Below are 22131 nucleotides of genomic sequence, written 5' to 3'. Positions count from 1 at the left end.
AAAAAAAAAAAAAAAAAAAAAAAAAGAAAGAAAAAAGAAAAAAAAAAGCCTTGAAAAATGGTGGGGAGTTGGCTGGGTGTTGGTCAGTGAATAGTGAGCAATTCCTTGTGCATCACGTGTTTTGTGTATTTGTAGGTATCTATAATTATCATTAGTGTTCTCTTTTTCCTTTTCTATCATAGTATATAATTTGTATCTCAACCCATGATTCTACTTTATGGTTTTTTTCCTCTATTTTCATCCCCATTCCACTGGAAAGGGGGAAGAGTGAGCGAACAACTGTGTGGTGCTCAACTACCTGCTTTACTACTACCTTACTTTAAACTACAGGTAGGTAGACAGGTAAGTAGATAGGAAGGTAAATAGATACAGTAGACAAAAAATATCAACATTCGACTTCACTGATGATCTCATTTATATTCTATGTTCTTGTCTCTGTATTAAAACTGAAATGCGTATTTTCCCTTTTCCCTGTTCTTGCATGCTTAAGATCATCTTTTTTCATTAGCAGGTTTTTCACATCAAAGTGAAAGACATTTCATTTAAGCTCACAAAACACTGTATCTTTTGAGCCAAGAAAGAAGAAATCCATATTTCTTATAACTTGGTAACCTTTATGACACCTGACACAATTTTCATCTTAGTTCAGAAAAGGACACACATTAAACTCATGAGCAGTGTCATGGATTATGTACCTGACTCCCTGAAATTAAATTTCCCAAAGTAGAAGCTTATAAGGAGAGAACAAGTGATTTTTCAGTACAGCCTCTTAATATGCTTCCTAGGAAGACAAACATAATTCATTTCTTTGGTTTTGGTTTTGTCTTGCAGAAAGTAGATTATACATAGGAAAATATACAGCAGCAATTTGATAATGTTTACTTCCTCCTGAGAAATAAAATAGTTAAGCTTTGAGACGAACTTCAAACAGACTACAACTACATACAAGTTTCCTTCCTAATGAGTAATTTTTTTACTCTTTAAGTAGAATTCCCCATATTTTTGTATGGAGGACATTTTTTAAAAGCATCTAGAGCATTCAAGCATGAAAGCTTGTTTTTAAGTCTATCAGCACTTACAAAAGTTAAAGCTAGAGGTAGAATTTGTAATTTCATACCTTCAGACTGCTACTCTTCTGAATGAAGTATCTTTTACACTTTCCCCATTTCATTTATATTGAAAGAAGAAAGCAGTGTTGTTTTGTTTGCTTTTGTTTTTCAGATATTATGACTTCGAGGTTGCTGGTTTCAGAATTACAGTATATACTCAGCAAGTAAAAACCAAACAATGTAGTGGAAATAAACTAAGTAGGTAGCTCCAAAAGTAACACTTTCTATCTATCGAAAACTATAAGAGATACAAAGAATAGAATATCACTATTTGATAGAGCAAATATTCAGCTAAAAAACAGCTTTTCAACATAGTCACCACCATTAGCTTTGCATTTTTGCCAGCAATAAACAAGAGCCTTGTCAAAATATGCATGGCCATCCAGAATGTGGCTTGCTTTTCACACTGCTATCACAACTGCTGAAACACAGCACCCAATGCAAACCCACTGGTTTGTCTGCACCAATGTTCAGCAAGCTTCAATAATTGTCAATGGGTGCAATTTTCTCTTGAATGGAAAAGCACACCTTTGCTTCATCTGTGCTTCCATAAAAGATGCCATTCTGTCAAACAGCACATATATGTAACGGAATACAGGTGGGAGGGTTTAACCTCTACTGCCATACCACCACCATCTGCCTGTGATGTTGTGGGTGAACATAAAAAATAGGAGGAATTACTTTTGGAGCACTCCTCATATCTGGTGGTGTCACCTTTCCCATTTGGAGACTGAAAACTCCTTCAGATTCTTCTCTAACTACTCTGTAAGAGCCAGTTGAAGGCATGCTGGGCTAGATTGGTCCAAGAACTGTACCTGTGAAGACCACAGAAGGATGATGCAGGGACAGCCTACATGGCAAATGCCAAGTGCCTGGTCTGAATGTTTTGCTGGTTGTAAATTTTGAGGGTTTTTTTTTTTTTAAGTGATATTCTTTCAATAACACCAAAACGTCTGAGTATCTGAATTCCCACCTTCCTGGTAAATTTAAAAAAAAAAAAAAAAAAAAAAAAAAAAAAAAAAAAAAAAAAAAAAAGCAAGAAAATTGAGTATTCAATCTCACGTTTTGAAAAAAAGCTGCTATCTTGAGATAAACTATATTAAGAAACACCAGTGATTACAGCGAACCTGACAAATGCATGTAAAAGATAATGAGAAATAAATATCTGCGAGACCTCTGGGACATCCTCTTTGGTGAAAGCACTGTGCTGCCTCCCTCCCTGCCCGCAGCCCAACTGTGAGCTAAATGGAGCAGGATTTCACCATCTCAAGCAATTTCATTCACAGCCAGCACCACTAGCAAATTGCTTCCAGATAAAGGCAGAGCTTTACTCTCTCACTGACCACCTGAATGCTAAAGACTAAAGAAGCAAGAGAAAGGGCTGAGAAAGGGCTCAGAAGAAATACTGGCGAATACAGGAAGGCTCAGTAAAACAGAAAAAGAAACAAGAAGCAGCAATAGGTTTTACTCCCTAACAGTGATCCCCACATAAAATTCATGCTCACTAGACTATCAACGTTTGTCTGCTCTATCCCAGAGAGAAAAACAGAACAAATAAATATGTTTACTCCTCAGGTTTTTTTTCCACGCAGGGTTCCTGGGTTTTGCTCCTGGGTTTTAAGCTTTTCTTACAAGAGTAGGAAATTATGTTGTGCAGCAACACAGCTATGAAAAGATCCATTTAAAAAGTGGTTTTAAGAAATTATTACCCACTATGAGACAGATGAAAAACATTCAACTTGCCAGCTACAGTCAGGCTCTGTTTGCTGCCATTTTATTAACAAAATACTCATTTTGTGAACAATCACTTCCTCCAAAGAAATAATTCTCAGTCAAGCCAGTTCCAAATATCACATATGAACAGCAAAATGAAAAAAAAAAAAAAAAACAAAAACAGATAAGACTCACAAGACTGTCAAAACAGCACACTAAGCTCCCCTTTGGGTCCTGCTGCCCATGTCCTGTTTGGAATTTATGTAGTTAAATTACCATAGTTTATTTTTCTAAAGCACCCTGCAAGTCACAGGCTCTCAGCAGGTGAAGGAAAACAGTTTACTTCTATGAAACAGTAGCTGGTCTTTGTTTGCAGCTTCCTCTGCTCCTGCCATGTCACAGCACTCAGTTCAGCTCTGCTACAGACTTCCTACCAGGCACATCTGCACCCAGCATATAGTACCTATTGTTTAATATAATCAATGTAATTCTTGATCCTGGTGACAAATGCAATTTTGGAAATTCACCAACTTCACCTGGCTGCTTCTAAGCACGCTGAGCCATGCTCAACTTACATATATACACAGAATTTGGTTTCTGCAACTCACTCTAACAACTGCTGCCCTTCTGAGCTTTGTGCTGACGTGGATCCTTATAGTGATCCCATTTTGTTTTTGCCATTCCCAGGTAGACAGTCCAGCAGTGGCACTGCACAGACCTCATAAAGTTTATGCCATCCCTCTGACAGACAAAATTACATTTATTTTTTAATATCTATTACAGGAAATAAAAAGAAATGTGTTCACTACCTCTCCAGAGATAAATACAATCAGACAAGGACTTTACAAATTGGTAAAGTTCTTACCAAGAGCTTACAGTATGGTTCTCTTCTTGCTCCTGCTTCTCTTCCCTCAGATAAACTCATTATATATATTCTACATTTTCAAGAACTTGAATAGAAAACTGCTAAAAAAATCACTTCTTACACTGATTAGAAATGTTTTCTTCCATCCAGAGACTAGTAAAAGCATTTCATAGCTCTGGTTGAGGGTGATAATGAAAAACTTGAAGATATACATGGGACAAAAATCTCAAAACTATTTTAAAACAATTTTATAAAAGATTATTCTCATTGATAAGTAAACCGTGGATCTAACTCAGACTAGTTTATAGCTAGGTATAATGAAAGCAAATTTAAACAAGTGGTCAGATGTCCTAATTTATGGGATATGCATGTCACAAAACATGGCTTAGAATATTTTAATTTTTTAATGTACAAAAAGGCCAGAGAGCTTCACAATTAGAGCCTCCAGTACTGAAATCAAAGCACAAACTGCTATTATGTTAAGTATTTTTTATCAGGATTATTTTGCTAGAATACAATAGAAAACTTTTGATCTGTAGCTCATTATTTCTTACTCTTTTCTCTAATATTGTTACCACAAGTCTTCTCCAGGCACAAGGGACAGCTAGCTCTCAAATTTAATGCTAATTGCTGTAATCTCATGTAATTGATATATAATGTAGGCATAAAGTATCAGTGCAGCTTTCTACTACAGTAGCATAGTTCACTGCACTGTAGTTTTTTGGTTTTGGTTTTTTTTTTTTTTAACAGCTTCCTCTTTAAACCTTCTTTTATTTTTTTAAATAATTCAGTAATAAAAGAATTACTTTAGAATGACGCAACATAGAAGGGTATTTCATTTTTCAAATGAGTTAAAAACAGTTAAGCCAGAAGAGGAATTCTCCCCAAATTAAAAAGCAAGTAAAAGTGCTCTCTTCTGTGTTTTTCCAGTTGCACAATTCAAAGGTAATTCTGGCCTCAGACTGAACTGAGATGAACATTATTCATTAATGTAGGCTAGGGAAAGATGAAGCTTCCTAGACCTGAGGTGTCCTCTGCCACAGCAGTGCTCAGTGTTCATGCTCAGCCTTCCTAACATCCCAGATGTCCTGTAGCAACTGGAACATCTGTGTGGCACTCACAGATGTGACCAAAGAGCTACAAAAGATGATGTTCCTGCAATGCACCAGCTGGAGGACTGACAGTAAACTCCAGACCACCTCAAATGACACTAGATATTCAATTTAAAGCAACAAGGCACAATTAACTGCATGTTTAAAGTATAATTATAAACCATAGCATAATTAGTGTTGTTTGGAGACCATTTCAGTTCTTTGATTCTCTCCAAAGTAGACACCTAGTCACCAGTGAGTTGAACTGCTCTACGTAGACATCCAAAGTCACTTAGCCTCAAACTGAGTCCTACCACAGATGTCTTTAAGAATACCTTTAAATTCATCAGCCCCAACATTGCTGCAACATTCAAACAGCAGTAAATGCAACTCAACTAGTTAAATTAAGTCACATTATTTCCTTCTCTCCGGTGACTCTCAGGCAAAACATACCCAACAAGATTGTTTTCTGCCCAGACTAAAGAAGCATGTCAATGAAGTAGGTGCACGTTATCTTCACAGGAGAGCTATAAAGCTTCAGTTTAGCTATACCTGACAAGATTCACTCTCTTCGTTCTTAGACTTCTCTACAACATAAAGCACAGTGTGATAAGTAGGGGCGATTTGGAAAAGTTACATAAAATGTACATCCCTGACCTATACTAAAATCTCAGTGTAGATATGCAAGTGGATAAGGAATTTTTTGCCCTGGTCAAAAAATCCTGGGCAAAATCCTGATGCTTCTTGTTTACCTTTTTGAAGCATTAAAGCAGTATTCTGATGATAATTGCTAACTGTCCTTTTGTAGCAACTCTCACAGGTGGAAGGGTAGTAAATATCAAATTAGGGACATAAAATCATTCTAATAATAGAAAACTGTAACTAGAAGGCCTTTCCTCTCAATGATACACCTTCCCCTATTACCAAATTCTGTCATCAGGCATCATTGTCTCCAACATATTATTCAAGGATTTTGATATTCCAGGTGTCACTCCTTCTCCAATCTCATACAAAGCCATTCTTCTGAGAATTGCAGAGTTTTTTTTAATAAATATTAAGACATGCAACACCTTCAAATTAGGAAATTCCATCTTTCACAAATGGAACTTAAACAGTGCTGAAATGACCCATTTTTAGAGATTTTCTGAAGCCATCTTCTCCCAAAAAAAGAGGACAATATTTGAAAAATGACTGTGTCCTAAATTAACTCTTCTGTCCTTACTGCATTAATACTTAACAGAAAAGAGAAAGGGACTGTTATTTTTTCTGAATCAGATTTAAGTAATGCACATCATTACATTTCCAAAACAAGTGGACACTAACCTGAGTGATCAATACAAACCAAGTTTTCGAAATGTGCATTTAAATATAAGTTCACTCATTTCTGGAATACATACACATCATTAAGATAAGTATGATTCCTCAAAGCTGTCAGCCTCAGCATTGTTCAGAATGACTTCCAACAACATCTCATAATGCTACATATCATTTAAAATTTAAGCACAAGTTTTTTGAAGAAACAAGGTGGTAGTGAAGCTAAGAACAACTACTTTTAATCATTGTGATTAGACAGATGGCAAGCATTTAAGCAGCTCACATGGGAGGTCATTTTGATGGAGATAAACTTTCCTCTCCACCTGATTTGCACACAGCGATCCTGTTTAGTGTAACAGATCAGTACGATGTCAAAAGTCTTCCCTGATAACAAACTTCTTTCCAGCTACCACTGCTATATAAAGATCTTACAGCTGGTGGAATTATTCAGAATTCATGCTCCTAAAGATCCCCATAGTACTGGTACCTAATAACATCAGAAAATATAATCTCAGATGGAACTAAGACCAGACCATACAGCGAGCTTTCAGCTGTCAACACAAAAGGACTCGTTCTTTGGTTTCATTTGCTTGTGTTGTTTGTTTATTTTTCATGTTTTGTTGATGCTAATATCCACTGTAAAAAAAATAAAAGAATTTTTATCAGCTCACTTTAACTGTTCAAACAAACAAAAAAAATTAGCCAATAGCATTAGGCTGCTTGGTTAAAATGATTGGGCATGTGAATCTGTCCCCAGCTGTTAATAATTAAAAAGTCATTTAAGGCTATGTATCTTCAAAGTATTAATAATTATGCAATAGCACTGTTACAAGATATGCTCACTTAATAAAGCTGAAAGATATGAGATAAGAATTACTTACTGAAGCTTTATATATAATACTGTCTTGCAACGGAGATATGTGTATGTGAGAGGCAAACTGAGGAGATCCTCATTGGGAAATGACTACCTAACACAGAAAATTTATTCAAAATATTCTTTAGTGCAACCTGCAGGTTTTTACCTCATTTTGGAAACATACAGGCATGCAGATAAGGCAGTATTAAATGGATCACTGCTGCCTCTGGGAAGGAAGATAAGTTAGCCTTTGGTGCTTATGTATGCTCCTTCTGACAGCTGTTCCTCTTTCTCATAAACTTTCTCTGCCAAGTGAAGATTATTTGGGATCGACAAGTTTCTGTTTTGGAGGAAACGAGATCATTTCTCTGACAGGATGCTGGAAATGGATGCTTAAGATACAGATAACACTCTGTCAGGAGTATTACATAGCTTGACGGAGTCTCCAGGAAACAGTACCAAGTCACATGCATACCTGCATATGCCTAACAGTGTTTATGAATCTGTAACATTCCAGAAGATACCAAGTGGAAAAAAAAATATCTTTCCCTTGTTCACTGCAAGTCTCGTGACAAAAAAATTCTGCTCCATTCTGTCAGAGTTCAAACAAAACAGCATAGGGAGGAGACAAGACAGTAAAGCTAGAGTAGCCAAAAGAGTAATCCAGAGAAATTCACAAAAAGGAATGCCAAGACTCAGTGAAAGTACAGACTTTGACTTCTTCAAACAATAGGTTACCCTTTAGGATCATTAACCCACTCAATAGCCAACATCAGCACCAAGTGCTGGTGTTCCCAGCAATGCAACCACTGTTAATCAAAATCTCTTACCACATCCAGAACTGGAGACAGGGACAAAATTACAAATGGTCCCCAAATCCTTGGTGCATACTGCCAGCCACCAGTATTAAGGCTGCTGCTCTAAACACAACCTCTGCTTTATGTGCAGCCCCAAAGGGTGCATACTATCTTCAGTTCAAGTATTGCTGGCTCCTAATTCAGGCCAGCAGGCTTCACTGTTGAGTCAGCAGTGAGACATGACAGATTTTTTCAGTGCATGCTTTGGAGGTCTTTGTATCTTCTCATTCTGCTTTCCCTCACAAACCAGTGGCTCTAGCAGCACTTCTTGAACCCAGTACTTCAAAGACAAGCTATGATTATAAGAATCCAAGCTTACATTAGGCTTCTAGACTCAAAAAGCTGTGGGAATCAGTTGGACTCTACAGAACTCCAGGGAAGAACATAAATTCTAAGACATCCTTAAATTTTAGCTTTTTTTTTTTTTTTTTAAAGAAAAGAGATCACATACACTGTTTGAGATGCATACACATACCTATAAGGGCTGTCACTAATTGCCACTGCTTTCACACATAAGCAATAATATGACACCCTATATATTTTTCCCCAAATTATGTACTTCAGCAAAATAATCCCCAACACACACATTTATTATATAGATGTATATTTACGAACACTAAATTACTGAGATAAACATTTTCTTATGTGACACAACTAATAGCTCCTCATAGGCTGCAGGTGTTCTTGAATACAGAATCCCCCCTTTTTATTGCAAAAACACGATATCTAATTGCAAAGAGGTGCTTAATCTTTGTTCAGATTTTCTGAGGAACTGCTGCCATTCGTTGCTTCTAATTCAAGGTTTTCTGATGTCGTGTTGATTCCCTGTTTCAATATTTGACACTAGACAAGTCTCAGACTTATCTTTTACCTTGAGTAATGGATAGCTTGATGTCCTGCAATATTAAAATAGAAGTCAGTCGTATGTTTCATCTCATCAGTATGTCCGGACACTTCAATCCAGTGTGCTATCGGGAGGCAGTAAACTCCATCAACTATGTTGCTCCGGTTGTAAACACAACTTCGATCATGATGAGGCCCATTACCTAGAACACAAGAAAGGACAATTGCAGGTGGTGTATCCAGAAAATTTTAAAAAAGATCTGTGGGAGATGCAAACTGAGCATTTAAGGCAAGAAGTAGTGTTTGCTACCTGTTTAGGCTGCATTTCTAGAACACATGATTAACACCTGAAATAAACTAGAACACAAGTATGGCCTCAAAACATTCAACATTACAATCAATTGTAGTGAATGAATTAAAGACAACATCAGAACTCTATCAGGTTCCCAAGTAATGAACTGTAGCACTCAGAAGTTCAGGAATAATTAATTTCATTTAAGTTCCTTATCTAATGTTTGATAATATTTGACCTCAGCATGTAACATTTCTGCTGTGTGATCTGTCTCTCCAAGGTTCAGCTTTCTGTGATTCAAGGTCTAGCACTGATACAGCACAGCTTCATAACCCTGCCTCAGACTTCCAAGGAAATGAGCTAAGCTATGAGACAGACCTTGGAGAAAATACACAGCACAGCCATGCATGATAAGAGCGGTACAAGTGCAAAAAAGAAGGTAGGACTGTCAAGGCTGGATTGTTTCAGACAAGGATTAGAAAGAAAAATCATTGACATAAATGGTATAAAAATCTTACAGGAAGAAAAAGTAAGCAGGTGGAAGATAGCAACTTAGAATCACTGAAGACCACCTCTCCTCCAGGCTCTACCTGGCCAGCAAAGACTCTGCAGCTATCCTGGGGGATCACAAGCATGCTAATGCCTAGCCTGGAAGCCCATTGCATCCTACTTGTCTTTTATGTTTGCTAGCCAATAAATGACTGCTTTGTACTTTTTGGAGTCTTACTGTATACAGGAAAAGTTCCCCAAGGTGATCCAGAAAGAGACTGTTACACCTGTAACAAGTGAGCACTATTACCTTAAATGATCTTGAGTAAAGTAAGAAATTTTTATTACCGTTACCCACTATCACCCATTATCCCTCTAACTTATCTTACATCAAATCTGAGCTTTATTACAGGCAACCAATTTTCAATACCATGCCACAGTAAGCAATCTAAAATGAATAGGCTCATGTCAGCAATGAAAAGGTTATCTAGCCTCCAAAAGTCCAGTACATGTATATTCTTCCCTCTCCATTTTTACAGGTTTAATGTAATACTGACTGCCATGTAAGAATTGTTGCACTGATTAAAAATGACCTGGTCTGAGGCTTGCTTTTAATGTAAACTTGCTACACTTATACATTATTAATAATGTTAGAACATTTTGGAGTAAAGTGATGCCTGCAGGAATGCCTTCAATATCATGTAAATGCTTCCAAGCATCATTCATAAGAAATTTTCTAAAGAGCATTTTAGGAGATGTAATGATTAGAGGATAAGACAAACATTTAATAATAAAGCTGAAAAAAACTCCTTATTTCCAGATACAATACAGCATTCTTTATTATATTGTAAAATACCATTACTTACCAACCAAGAAAAAAGAAAATAGTAGGCAGAAGACCATTTTCTCTTTCTGTACTTGTATGCTATAGTGGGACAATAACTGCAGGGTGGCAAAGTCTTTGGTTACAGAAAACGAGAATGAGCCCAAACGCTGCAGCCATGGATGCAGAAATAAAGGTAAAGAGCTGCTTACCTTTGGAAGACCTCAGGTAAGCAGGGATCTCTGGCAAGAGATGCCCTCACCTCCACTGCCAACCCTTAAACAAGGTGTGGGAAGAGGTGGATCTGACAATCAAAGCACATTCTCCCCCTCTTAATTTCTCCTCTCCCTAAGATGCTAGTAAGCCCCAGAAGACATGGAAATCTTCTCACTCTTCAAATTTGTGGTCACAACTGCATCACTAGATATCTTACAGTTGCCCATTTCCAGTTGCTTCTGCATGAGGCTCACATACTTCTGTTTGCCAGTTCCATAGTCCATCCTCCTCCTTCGGCTTCAATTCTCAGCTCTCTTCCTCCTTTCTTCTCTATCCTCTACTCTCTTAAATGGCAGCAGCCTCCATGCCTTGTGATCTTTTTACCTTCACCACGATTCATTTCCTTACCTAGCCTACAATCGCACACAGCAAAGCCAGGAGTAAACTGTCACTATAGACATTTGCCTCGTTTGTTCCTTACACAGATTTTGTCAATTCTCATTCTGAAAAGCTCCCTTCTTTAACTGTTATTTATCACTGTTGATTTTTCTGCACCACTCAACATCACCTTCCTGCTGTGGCCTATATTCAAACAAGAATCTCTGTATTTCTGTTTTCATTTTAATACTTGAGTATGCAATAACAACTTGCATTCATAGCACTTTTCATGAGAACTGCATAGCTCTTCACTTCTCTTAACATTACATACTAATCTATGAATTAACACCTTTCTTACTGAAATACAGTGGCTGCAAAACAAAATGAATACAAAAACAAATACAGCAAGATGATTTCAGACAGGAAGGGAAAATAATAACCACATTTAAAAGAATATTACTATGGGGAAGGAAGAAAGAAAAAAAAGGATTGTAGTGAGTTGCTTAGAACACTAAATGCCAAATCCCTCTTCCAAGAGTTATGAAAGAATGAAATTCTTGGCACAAGCAACCAAGATCTCACTACCCTGAGATCTTTCTCTCACAACACCCAACAGATCCTACTTCCCACACAAGTGCTTCCTGCCACCACTTGCTTCACAAGATGCAGTTTAGAAACAAGTTTTTAGAAAAGTGAACATTGTTTTATCAGTTTACATTATGCATCTGCTAGCAGAGTTTGCCAAAGGAAAACTCCAATTTTTCTGGTTGCTGTGAAACAATGATGCAACAAACAGTTTTTTATGTACAGCCACACTGCAGACTTGGAGGCAAAATGTGAAATGATAATTTAGAGCTCCTATAGAAGGGATTGAAATCTCTTAACTTTTATCTCACAGAGTCATTTAATATAAAAATAAAAGTCAGCCAGTTAATCCAGCTTTTATTCAAGTTAACTGATCATAAACAGTTCTTCAAATAGAAAACAATTAGGACCACTTACATTTTTTTTGTTACACCTTCTATTATACATCTGCAGAACACATTCAACTATGAAAACAGGCACAGCTTGGGGGATGAGCAGAAAACACAACCTTCAATCCTTCCTTCTCCAGCCCTGTTTCTATGAACTGTTTACCACGAGCATCCTCTGTTTGAAGCAAGGTGCTTCAACCTCATGGTACACTCAGGCAAAGCATGCCTTAGTTTCAGCTTACCCTCTAATACAGCAAGCTCCTTCCATCTCATTTATGAGAAAGTCAATCAACCCTATCGCTCTCAGACTCCAAAGACCCAGCTCAAGACCTCTCAGAAGCACAGGAGGAGTTTGTGCAAAGAATAAAATAGCTACCAGAGGCAGGATAAAACTTTGGTACAGTATGTGAAACACTTACTCTCCCCTCTCTTGCCACTACAGGCCAAAAAAATTATTTTCTGGATTTGACTAGTTGCAGCATAGGACTGTTCCAAGCTACAAGTAACAGAACTAAAAGACCATTACTTCCTCACTCTGGCCCAGTTGTTTGTTTGAACAGTATGGTTGATTAGTAGCTTGTTGGTTTGGAAGGAAATAAACTACGATGAAGGCAACGGTATCAAGCTTAGCAGAATTTGAATCTGAGTGCACTGAGAACGTGTCGCTGCCCTTTTTAACTTCTTTCCTCCTGCTTAAGCACCAGAGAGAAAAGTGGCCAGGGCAGAAAGAAGTGCCATGAGACTACTCACGCACAGAGTCTAGACATGAGCTCATGACTGAAGCTGTTCATATCCACATCAACTTCCTATTCTACTTAACCCCTCCATCCCAGCTCACATTAGATCTTCTAAGTGACTTCACGAAGTCAGTCAGCAGCATTCCAAACACAAATGGTACATGCAGCACAAAGTATCACTTACTCATTTGTCAAAGTATTTCATAAAGTCAATTAGCTATACCAAAGGCCTACTGCTGAAATTTAGTCTTTGTATCTGAAGCTCAGACATACAATACAAGTTGGGAAGGCTATCTGATCACTCTGAGCAACCTTGCCTGTCAGAGTGTGCCTGGGCCTTCATTCCTTCTGTGGCCTAGCACAAACAAAGGAGACAAACAAAGGGTTTAATTTACTACAATCCAATACACTTCCAGGACTGCAAGTGCAAATCACATCTTTACAAGCAATAAATCCTGCACCACTGGCCAGTCCCATGAAGAGATCGAGCAAATGTAGGACTGTGCCTCCCAATTACAAGCTGGGTACTCTAGACTTTATTCTGCTAGTAGGAAAACACTTTGAAGCATGCTGGTGCTGAGCATAACTGCATAATGCAAAATCCTTAGGTAGGATACAAGGCAAATTCTCATCAAAAGGAGCCCTTTGTCCATGTAAATGCAACTGTTCCCTCACACTGGCTGTTATCTCCAAGCTTACCCAGAACTTGTATGAAAACTTCAAGCTACTTTGAATAAACTCCCCATGACTCCAGCAGACTCCAAGAGTGAGAAATCATCACAGCTCTCACTTAATCTGCTCAGGCAGAGTAGGTGTATGCCCCCACAACAGCATTTGCAAGAGAACAAGAAAATGGGTCTCAGAACTAAATGCCACTTTCTCACAGGTTGCTCACAGAACCTGCACCAGATCGCTAGGCAGGTTTCCAGGTACTTTTTACAGAAAACAAACAATTATTTGAGTAGAATTTTAATTTGTAAAGTCAGTAAAATATTGTGCATCCTCAATGATTTGGGAGGATTCAAATAACATTTAAACTTCCTTTTTCATAGATAAAATACAAACAAAATAAAATCCACTTTCCACTGTTCATCTTCAGAGAAAAGAAGGCAAATACAAATGTACTTTGAGAAAGGACAATACACAATAGGAAGGACACATTTTTACAGCCAAACTATATATGAAAAATCATAATGATTTTTCTTCCTCAAGTGGCAAAACACTGATTCCATTATTTATTTTTGGGAGGCAAATACACGAACAATTTGAAAAACGTATAATTTACCTATGATAAAGGGTGAGCTAATCACCTAAACAGTACAGAACCTCTTGTTATTCAATCGTTTGGGCATTCCTAATTAAAGAACAAGAGAAACTCAGAGATACAGGACCTAGTTTAAATGATAGGGTAGCGCAGCACTCTTTTTCTTTCAGTAAAGTCTAGAATGATTTTGTTTGAATTCCAGTTTTGTGACTCTTCACGCCTAAAGTGCTTATCAAAAAGAGAAATGAAAAACAAGTTTCTAAGGGTTAAGTTATAAAGTCCCACTGGTTTTGTAACCTTCTTGTTGCTCTTCCTACTGCTCACAGTTGCTCAGTGGAATCTGCTAATCTAGGGAATTACCCAAGAACAAAGGAATCAGCTATGCTTACAGTTTGAGCTTCAGAGTGCTCTTCTGAACAAATCTGCACAACTGCACATATGACTTCTGGTTTAACGCATATGAAGGATGATCAAAGTGCTATACGAAAGAAGCTGGCTGCACAAACAAACATTTATTATTATCATTTTAATTTTTTAAAAGTCCACCTTGTAGCTGAAAAACGGCACTGGCGAGAGACTGAAACAAGAATAAAACAAAGGAAAAACAAAAGAAGGCATAAGAATAAGATGTCCAAAGATCAAGGATCAGAAGGAGATCAGTAGGAACCAGAAGAAAATTTTCTGAGATTGAAACTAACAGCAAGCAGTAACAGAATACAAGGAAAAACTTGCAGTTTTTATCGTATTACAGCTGTGCTGCAGGTATGAAAAAAACATAATGCAACAAAATGCCAACAGTATATTCATCTTCATAAAACTGCACACAGACTATATCATGATTTGGAAGAGTCACAACGGTAAAATTATCAGCTTGATCTTAAAAGATAATGAGCAAAATCTAAGACGACAAAATTTCTCAACACCGTTAAGTGTCCTGAAGAAAAACACATGAATGAACAAAGAAAATGTAAGATTAACTCTTCCACTGTCTCTGCAGACAGTGGCTTTACAGCAAAGCTGTTTCATGTATTGTTTAGCCACAGTCCTGCCAGCTACCAGCTTGTTGTGCTGCTACTTGGTAGCTGTTTTAATTTTTATGTTTTATGATGTGAAGGAAGTGGGTATGTAGAAACTACAAGGCACAGAATGGCTATAGAAGTGCTGTGTATCTTATTCTTGCCTTAGACAGATCCTAAACCACATGAATTCCTTTTCCAAACTTCCGAAGTCCAAAAAGGCCGGCGTACTACTCAGTTCACCACCAGCTCTGAAAAACCACCGGGCTATTTAGATGACTTGGATACACACATTAGCTTCAATGGCAATGAACAAATCCAAAAAGAAAGTAGTCAGGTAATTTTCAGTGAGAGCAAAAACTTTCTTCTAATGTTTGTCATAACTTTGGCATGACTCAAATTTTAACTATGCTTAAATACTACAAATAACCTGAAATATTAAACTAACTCTCCTTTAACAAGGTAAAGGAATACCTCAAGTTCATGCTTAGAAATTCCACTGGAAGAGTTTAATAACATTGTAAGCATTCAAGGCCAGGCTGGATGTGGCTCTGGGCAGCCTGCTCTGGTGATTGGCAACTCTGCACATAGCAGGGGGGTTGAAACCAGATGATCATTGTGGTCCTTTTCAATCCAGGCCATTCTACGATATGATATGATATAAATATTCTCGATGTAGGGAAATGGAGAGGTATTAAGGAACAGAAGTTTGGGTGGTTTTTTTTTGCTGTTGTTGTTGTGGTTTTATTTAAACAATAAAGCAATGGGAACTAAAGGAAACACTTAAAAACTTCTGAAATGAAGGATTTAAAAGCCTAAGTATTTGCTATGTTCTTTTCCTGTCATATCTATATGACAGTGGAGAAAATCGTCAAGTTCTCTTATGCTGCTGTGCAATGTCATTATCAGACATTACTGTAACTGGACTTCCACCACTACACTTGCAATATTCAGATTTACTTATCCTTTACATCAGATTCTGCCACAGAAGTCCCTCTACTGTCCATCAGAAAGACATTCAACCTCCCACATCTGGAAATATGACCTGTCTCAATCCCACCAAGTCTGAATTGCTATTGATTGCTAAAAAACAGAGATATGAGAAGCTGAATTTCCCTGGAATTTACCCAGGAATTTACCCAGACAGGTTTACCCAGTCTGAGTCTGTCACAGACCCTTAGACAGAAGTCCCATCTTTCAAGAATCCAAGCAAAGCTCCTGCATGGCTGGCCTTTATTTTCATATCTCAGACAAATACTGCCAAGAACACATTTGAATTCTGTATTTCACATACTAATCCTGACTTGCATGCTTAATAAAGGTACACCCACTCTGCTTTTTAATACCTTTTCTGTTGTCACTAATCTGTCCTCCCTTTAGAAAACAGAAAACAGTAGGTATATTTCTTGTACTGCTTAAATATATAATGGTGCTCAAAAGAAAATTGTTAATTTGCCACACTAGCTCACTAACTCCTTGTTCATGCCTGGCCGGGTTTTCAGAAATGTTTCCTTGCATGTACTAATCCCCTAAAAGTATCCAAAAATCAGAAGACCATTTCATGGTGAGTTTATTTTTTGTGAGACTAAAATCAAGATGATTCAATTTCTCATTTTGTGGACTGATACACGTAACCAACAAAATAAGTTTTAAATCTTCTTAAAATCCAGATTTAAATCAAGATTTCTTTAGTCTGTTAGCCTACCCCAGAAACATTCTTTTTATGGATTTTAATTATCACAAAATTACAAATAAATGGTACACAAGAAAGCCCTCTTCAGCACTTAATGCTGTTTATCAACAAGATATTTTTTTTGTTAATGAGAAAATAAAAACTTTCTGAGGCAAATTTCAAAAACATCTGTTTTATTTCTCTAAGACTGCTTAAGCACAGGTGTTTCACAGTGGGAGCTGCTGCTATACTAAGGACATTTAGTCAAATGTCCAATCTGATGATATAGATTAAGCCACAGAACAGCAACTCGAAGGGAATTTCAGTCATGAAATAAACACACTTCTCAGATGGTGGAAATAAGAATTAAATAAATGCAATGATAGAATAATGGACGGTAATAACAAAATACATAATGTAGAAGACTTCAACTGCCCTGAAATTCCGTATGATATTGTACTGTATATTACTGTTTGCTACTTAATAACAAACCAGAATAGATCACGAAATTATAGGCAGGAAACAAGCTACATCAACACTGTAACCATGGCAAAATTTTAAGCAAGAGATTATCCCATTTGCCTTTCTTTCTACTGATCAATGCTTTTCAACACTGAAAATAAATTCTTGACCCACACTGAATGCTGCTGTCCCTTAGAAGTGAAGACAAGGAGTGAAGTGAGGGACAGCAATAATGGTAAGTGAGGCATTTGCATAAACAATACATTTATTTTAATTTTATCATTACAATCACAAATGTTTAATGGCCTTTCACAGCAGTCAGAGCTGTCCTGCAATTATCACTGTGGGTAGGAAACAACACATACCTGTCCAAGTCATGTGTATGGATTTGGCAAATACCATTGCACATACTTATTTTCACTCTTCTAATTTTGCAGTTTCTTGGGCAACTCTCCATTGCTTTATACATCTCCAGTGGACTGCTCAGCTTAAGTTGCTTAACGCTGACATACAGACAGAAAGGAAGAAAAAACTTATTACTCATTATGTCATTATGTGTTGAGAGAGCTGAAGAACAAAAGACCAGGAGCTACCGTACTTTGTAAACAAAAGCTTCTCTCCATTCACCATGCTGTATTCAGAAGCAGATTTCAAAATTATTCTGTTTTACTCATAACAAAGTTTCCTCACATCTGAAAGGTGCCCGAGCATCTAGCATGGTGCAGGAAGCAACAGACTCACATGAATGAAACACACGCTCTACACAATTATTCAGCAACCAACACCCTACTGTGCTTTTTGTTCCTTCCTGGACACTATTTTCATAACAACAAGACTGGAGAATGGAGGAAGGAAATAAAACCCTACATTATTTTCAAAAGTGGAACAGATGATGCTCAAATAAATGACGATGAGATTTGCGAGCAGTTGCAAGAAGAGCAGCAGTCCCTGGCTGTATGCAGCCATACACAGGTAAAATGGCGACACCCAGTGGGAGCAGCGCCGCATAAAACAGCTCCATTAAGAGGGCTGAAAAAATGTTAACCGAGAAGTAAGACAGCTTCATGTTTGCGCTCTAAAAAATGAATTAGTACTCACTTAAAAATAACTTGCCTATTTTTGTGAGTAGCTGGACTAAGCTGTAAGAACAGCTGCTGTGAAGAGTTCTGCCACTGGCAGGGAAGTCCCAGCAGACCCTAAATTCTGCTCTGCACTGCTCAGGGGCAGCACCGCAGGCTTTGCCCCCGGACAGCTAACATAGCTCCTGCAGCACCAAGCTGAGCAGGCAGATCCATCAAACTAAGAAGGCATCTAAGAAATCAGTAGCAGAAAGAAGAGCAAAAAGTGTAAAAAAAAAAAAATAATAAATAGATTAAAAAAATAAGGTGAGGTATGATGTGTCTAAAGAGAGAAAAGTTTGTAACATGGTAGGCTCTAACAGAAACATGTATCAAAGTACATTTCCTTAAGCCTTAAGTAACCTTAGTTACTTCATTCTTAGAATAAAATAGCTTACCCAACAAATTGCTTTTTCCACTTTTTCTAGAAAATGAGTAGCCAAAGTCAAAATAAAGAGAAGCTACAAAGTCACTGAGCCACAGTTCCCTGGAGAGGACCATACCAGGGTCAACATACTGAGCCAGAGGCTTCTAAATTGAACTGTGGGCCTCTAAGAAATCACAGAGAACCATCTATCCCAAAAAATAATGTGGTTTTGGCTTTTTTTTTTTTTTTTTTTTTGTACAGAATAATGCCCTGTTCAGGTACACAAATTGCTAGAAACGAGGTTTATTGTGCTCCTTCGCCTTAACCGGTATTACTGTATCATTTGTCAAGCTTCAAGCAAGTACTCACTACATCAAACTAATGGTTATGTGGACACGGATCAAAATCTTATTTTCCCCTTTTCAAAAGCTAAGGTGCCAAGAGACCACATTACAGCATCTCAGAACAGTTTGGGGCATACCCTTAGTATCTCCTCTGTTGATTTATGGAACATTTATCCTGCATAGTACCTACAGTTTATTTGGACCACAGAAAAAGGAGGGAGGGGGGGAAGGAGTACTGTTAGTGTTCAAGCATTAACTCATATGAATAAGCAAATAAATGCAACCGTAAGCTCCATCTTGTATCTGTTTGGTTTTGACATTAGGCACAATGTACTTCTACTTCCCAGACCAAAAGAGATGCGTAAATCCAACTCTGAAGAATCTACACCAAAAACAGAGTACAGAAATAAAGAAAGGATATAGCTGAAAAGAAGATAGTATGGACATCCCTTTACCCTTCTAATGAGTAAAACTCTTCCAGATTCTGAAGCTCAACATCATCAACTGGTTTTCTATAAATACTATACTATAAATACGCTTAATCTTCCTGAAGATCAGGAAGAACTTTCGGCTGAACTCTCTGCAAGTAAGCAAACTATCATTCCCAAAGAAACATTATTGGGACCACAGCACATGCAGAAATCACAATTTGAGGTAGAAGAGCCCAATGACTTTAAGGCACAGGCCTCAGGTGAACACCAGAGTGAATGTCATCACCCTGGGACACTATAAGCATCTGACCCTTTGGGGAAATAAACAGCCTCCTCTCCTACCTCATAATCCTATCAAGCCATCTGACAAAACCCAAAAGCCACAGAACACTGGCCCACAGCTCTGACTCTTCTAGTCCACAAATACCCTCATTTGCTGTTCCCATTTTCCCATTACACTGAATGCTGTGAAGATGAACTAAATTTACACTCAAAATGTATGGTGCTGTAGTATTATTTAAGAAAAAAAAAAAAAAAAAACAGATAATATGTAGTGGGATTCTCATATTACTTTAAAAAAAAAAAAAAAAAGAAAAAAAGAAAAAAAAAAAGTAATTTTCTTAAATACAGCAATTTTTCATGACTTGTGTTATTTCACATCCCTAGCTGGACAGGAGTTTCTCCAGTTACATATGAAAGCCTCAACATATAGATTTGAAGAATTTAGAGCAAATGTAGTTCTGCGCATTCCCCTCTCTCACAACTATGTCTTCAAAACTGCAGATGTTCTATTTAAAAGACAAAACAAAACAAAACCACCTTTCCAAACTGTGATTTTTACAATAAAAACCAGACGAGATCCAAACCTGTCTTTCCATCTACAGCTCGATAAAATCATTAAAACATATGGCATGAGCATCATCTTGCCGTCTCTTTTTTTATTGGATAGAATAACATTAAGCTCCCTTCATCTATTATATGAAGAACAATACATTTCAGGGATTTAAGCAAATGGGTTTTTTGTTCATTTGTTTGTTTGTTGTTGTATTTGTTTTCTTTTGCAACTAACAACTTTGGAAAAAAATAATTGATATGAATGAGAGAAGTTAAAACAAAACAAAACAAAAAACCTCTCTGAGTTTGGGTGATATTCCATTTTATTTTCTAACATTCCAGCTAAGCAGTTAACTCAAACTGCTAATCATTTACAATGACAAGAGCAAAATTCCACACAGTTTAATTCTAAGACTGTATTAACAGCACTAGCGCAAACAGAACCTACCACGCTTAATAAATGCACCCCCAGGTATAGACAACCACTTTGAGGTAACAATAGTTCTGAACTCAACAGTAACCATCACTTTACAATTACAGATTCTCAACAGTCTGAAACACTTTTAAAAAATACATATTGTTTTTATATTCTGTGTGGTGAAGACCTCTTTATATACCAATAGAACTTGGCACCTTCAAAAAAAAAAAAAAGCCCAATTCTGTTTCATGGGACAGATGCTGAGATTTTTATTTCTTAAATTCACTTTTCTGCATGTCTGCAAAAGAAAGACACGATTAAAATGCTTTTTAAGGCGCAATATACTGTTTATTGTAACTACTAGATAAAACTATTACTAGTTCACAACATAAATAGTGGTTGAAGATGTAAATTTTATGTTCCCAGAACAAACTCAATAGATGAGATGATATTCAGGTTTCAGCCTCTGACAGAATCATAGTATCATTTGAGCTGGAAGAGATCCTTAAAGGCTATTTGGTCCAAGTGCCCCGCAGTGAACAGGGACACCTACAGCTTGATCAGGTTGCTCAGAGCCCCGTCCAGCCTGACCGGGACTGGGCTCCCACCATCTCTCTGGGCAACCTGAGAATGGCTGCTTAACTGGGTGACCCGCACCCCTGAAAAGGATGAGAAGTAACCGCTCTATAACAAGCTATTCTTTACATGGACTACAAAACCAGCTAAAAACGTAGTGAATTCTTTAATCGTTTGCCTTCTGTTCACCAAGTCTGATCCTATCCTCAGCGACAAGAGGTGAACTTACAGCTTAATACCCTTGCATCTACAAGAACAGCTCATGGAAACTGAGTTCCCGCTGCCCAGCCCGACCCACTACAACAGCTGCCACCCCCACCCCGCGCTGCCCGCTCCAGCGGGGCGGAGCGGCGGGCCCCGCCCTTACCTTCCCAGAGCAGCTGGCCGCCTTCCCGCCGCAGGAACTTGTACCAGAAAGGGCTGGCGGTGTCCTCGTCCGGCAGCAGCACCTCCCCCAGCCACAGAACCGGCTCCTGGGCCGCCAGCGCCGCGGCCGGCCGGGCCGGCTGCATGGGCACGGCGCGCTGCGGGTCCCACTCGCCCAGCTCTGGTCGCGAGCCGGCCACCAGCAACGCGCCACCGCCCTCCGCTATGCGGGCCGGCAGCACCACGCCGAAGCGGAACAGCATGGCGGGCCGTGCCGGGCCGAGGACAGCGGGCAACGGGGTGGGGGGAGTGAAGCTGTGCCGCCGCCAGGGGCCGCCCCGCACCCTCACTTCCGGCGGGGGACCGGGGCGGGCGGGGCGCTCCGGCTGGGACTTGGTGGGGACGTATGGGAGTTGCCCGCGCGTTAAGGGTTTGTGTCACTCTCAGAGTTTAGGTATAGCCTGACCAGGCACTCGAGCAGGATCCTAGCGAGGTGGTTGGTCAGTGCTCAAGAGACCTTAGGATAATTACCTCATTAATAGGCTTTAACCTTTGGTTAGTCCTAAAGCGGTCAGGCAGAAAATCTGAACTGCTGAACTGCTGTGCCCTTACCCTACCCAACTCAACCTATCCCACCCTCTGACCAAACAGCATGGAGCTGTGTCAGGGGACAGGCAGCTGGGGGTTAGGGAAAGGTTCTGTGCCA

The 22131-nt window shown here is 38.5% G+C and overlaps 1 protein-coding gene across 2 annotated transcripts in view; it reads right to left on the bottom strand.

The window, feature by feature from the left end:
• Window positions 1-21719, bottom strand: part of EPM2A (EPM2A glucan phosphatase, laforin) — a 38881-nt gene extending 17162 nt beyond the window's left edge. Inside the window, exons 1-3 of one of the 2 annotated variants that reach the window (XM_042895260.1) lie at window positions 21427-21515; window positions 17337-17474; window positions 8677-8851 (exon numbers count right to left, since the gene is read on the bottom strand). In XM_042895260.1, coding sequence (XP_042751194.1) covers window positions 8677-8851; window positions 17337-17373 — 212 coding nt within the window. In that variant the 5' untranslated portion in view covers window positions 17374-17474; window positions 21427-21515. Of the gene's footprint in view, window positions 1-8676; window positions 8852-17336; window positions 17475-21426 lie in introns of both variants that reach the window. The other variant, XM_042895259.1, reaches the window with a different exon arrangement.
• Between the last annotated feature and the right edge of the window lie 412 nt (window positions 21720-22131).

This window comes from Lagopus leucura, unplaced genomic scaffold, assembly GCF_019238085.1.
Source record: "Lagopus leucura isolate 7727_CA_CO unplaced genomic scaffold, USGS_WTPT01 Super-Scaffold_73, whole genome shotgun sequence".
In the NCBI taxonomy this organism is placed as follows: Eukaryota; Metazoa; Chordata; class Aves; order Galliformes; family Phasianidae; genus Lagopus; species Lagopus leucura.
The sequence above is the reverse complement of the archived record's forward strand: the minus strand, read 5'-3'. Positions and strand labels throughout refer to the sequence as shown.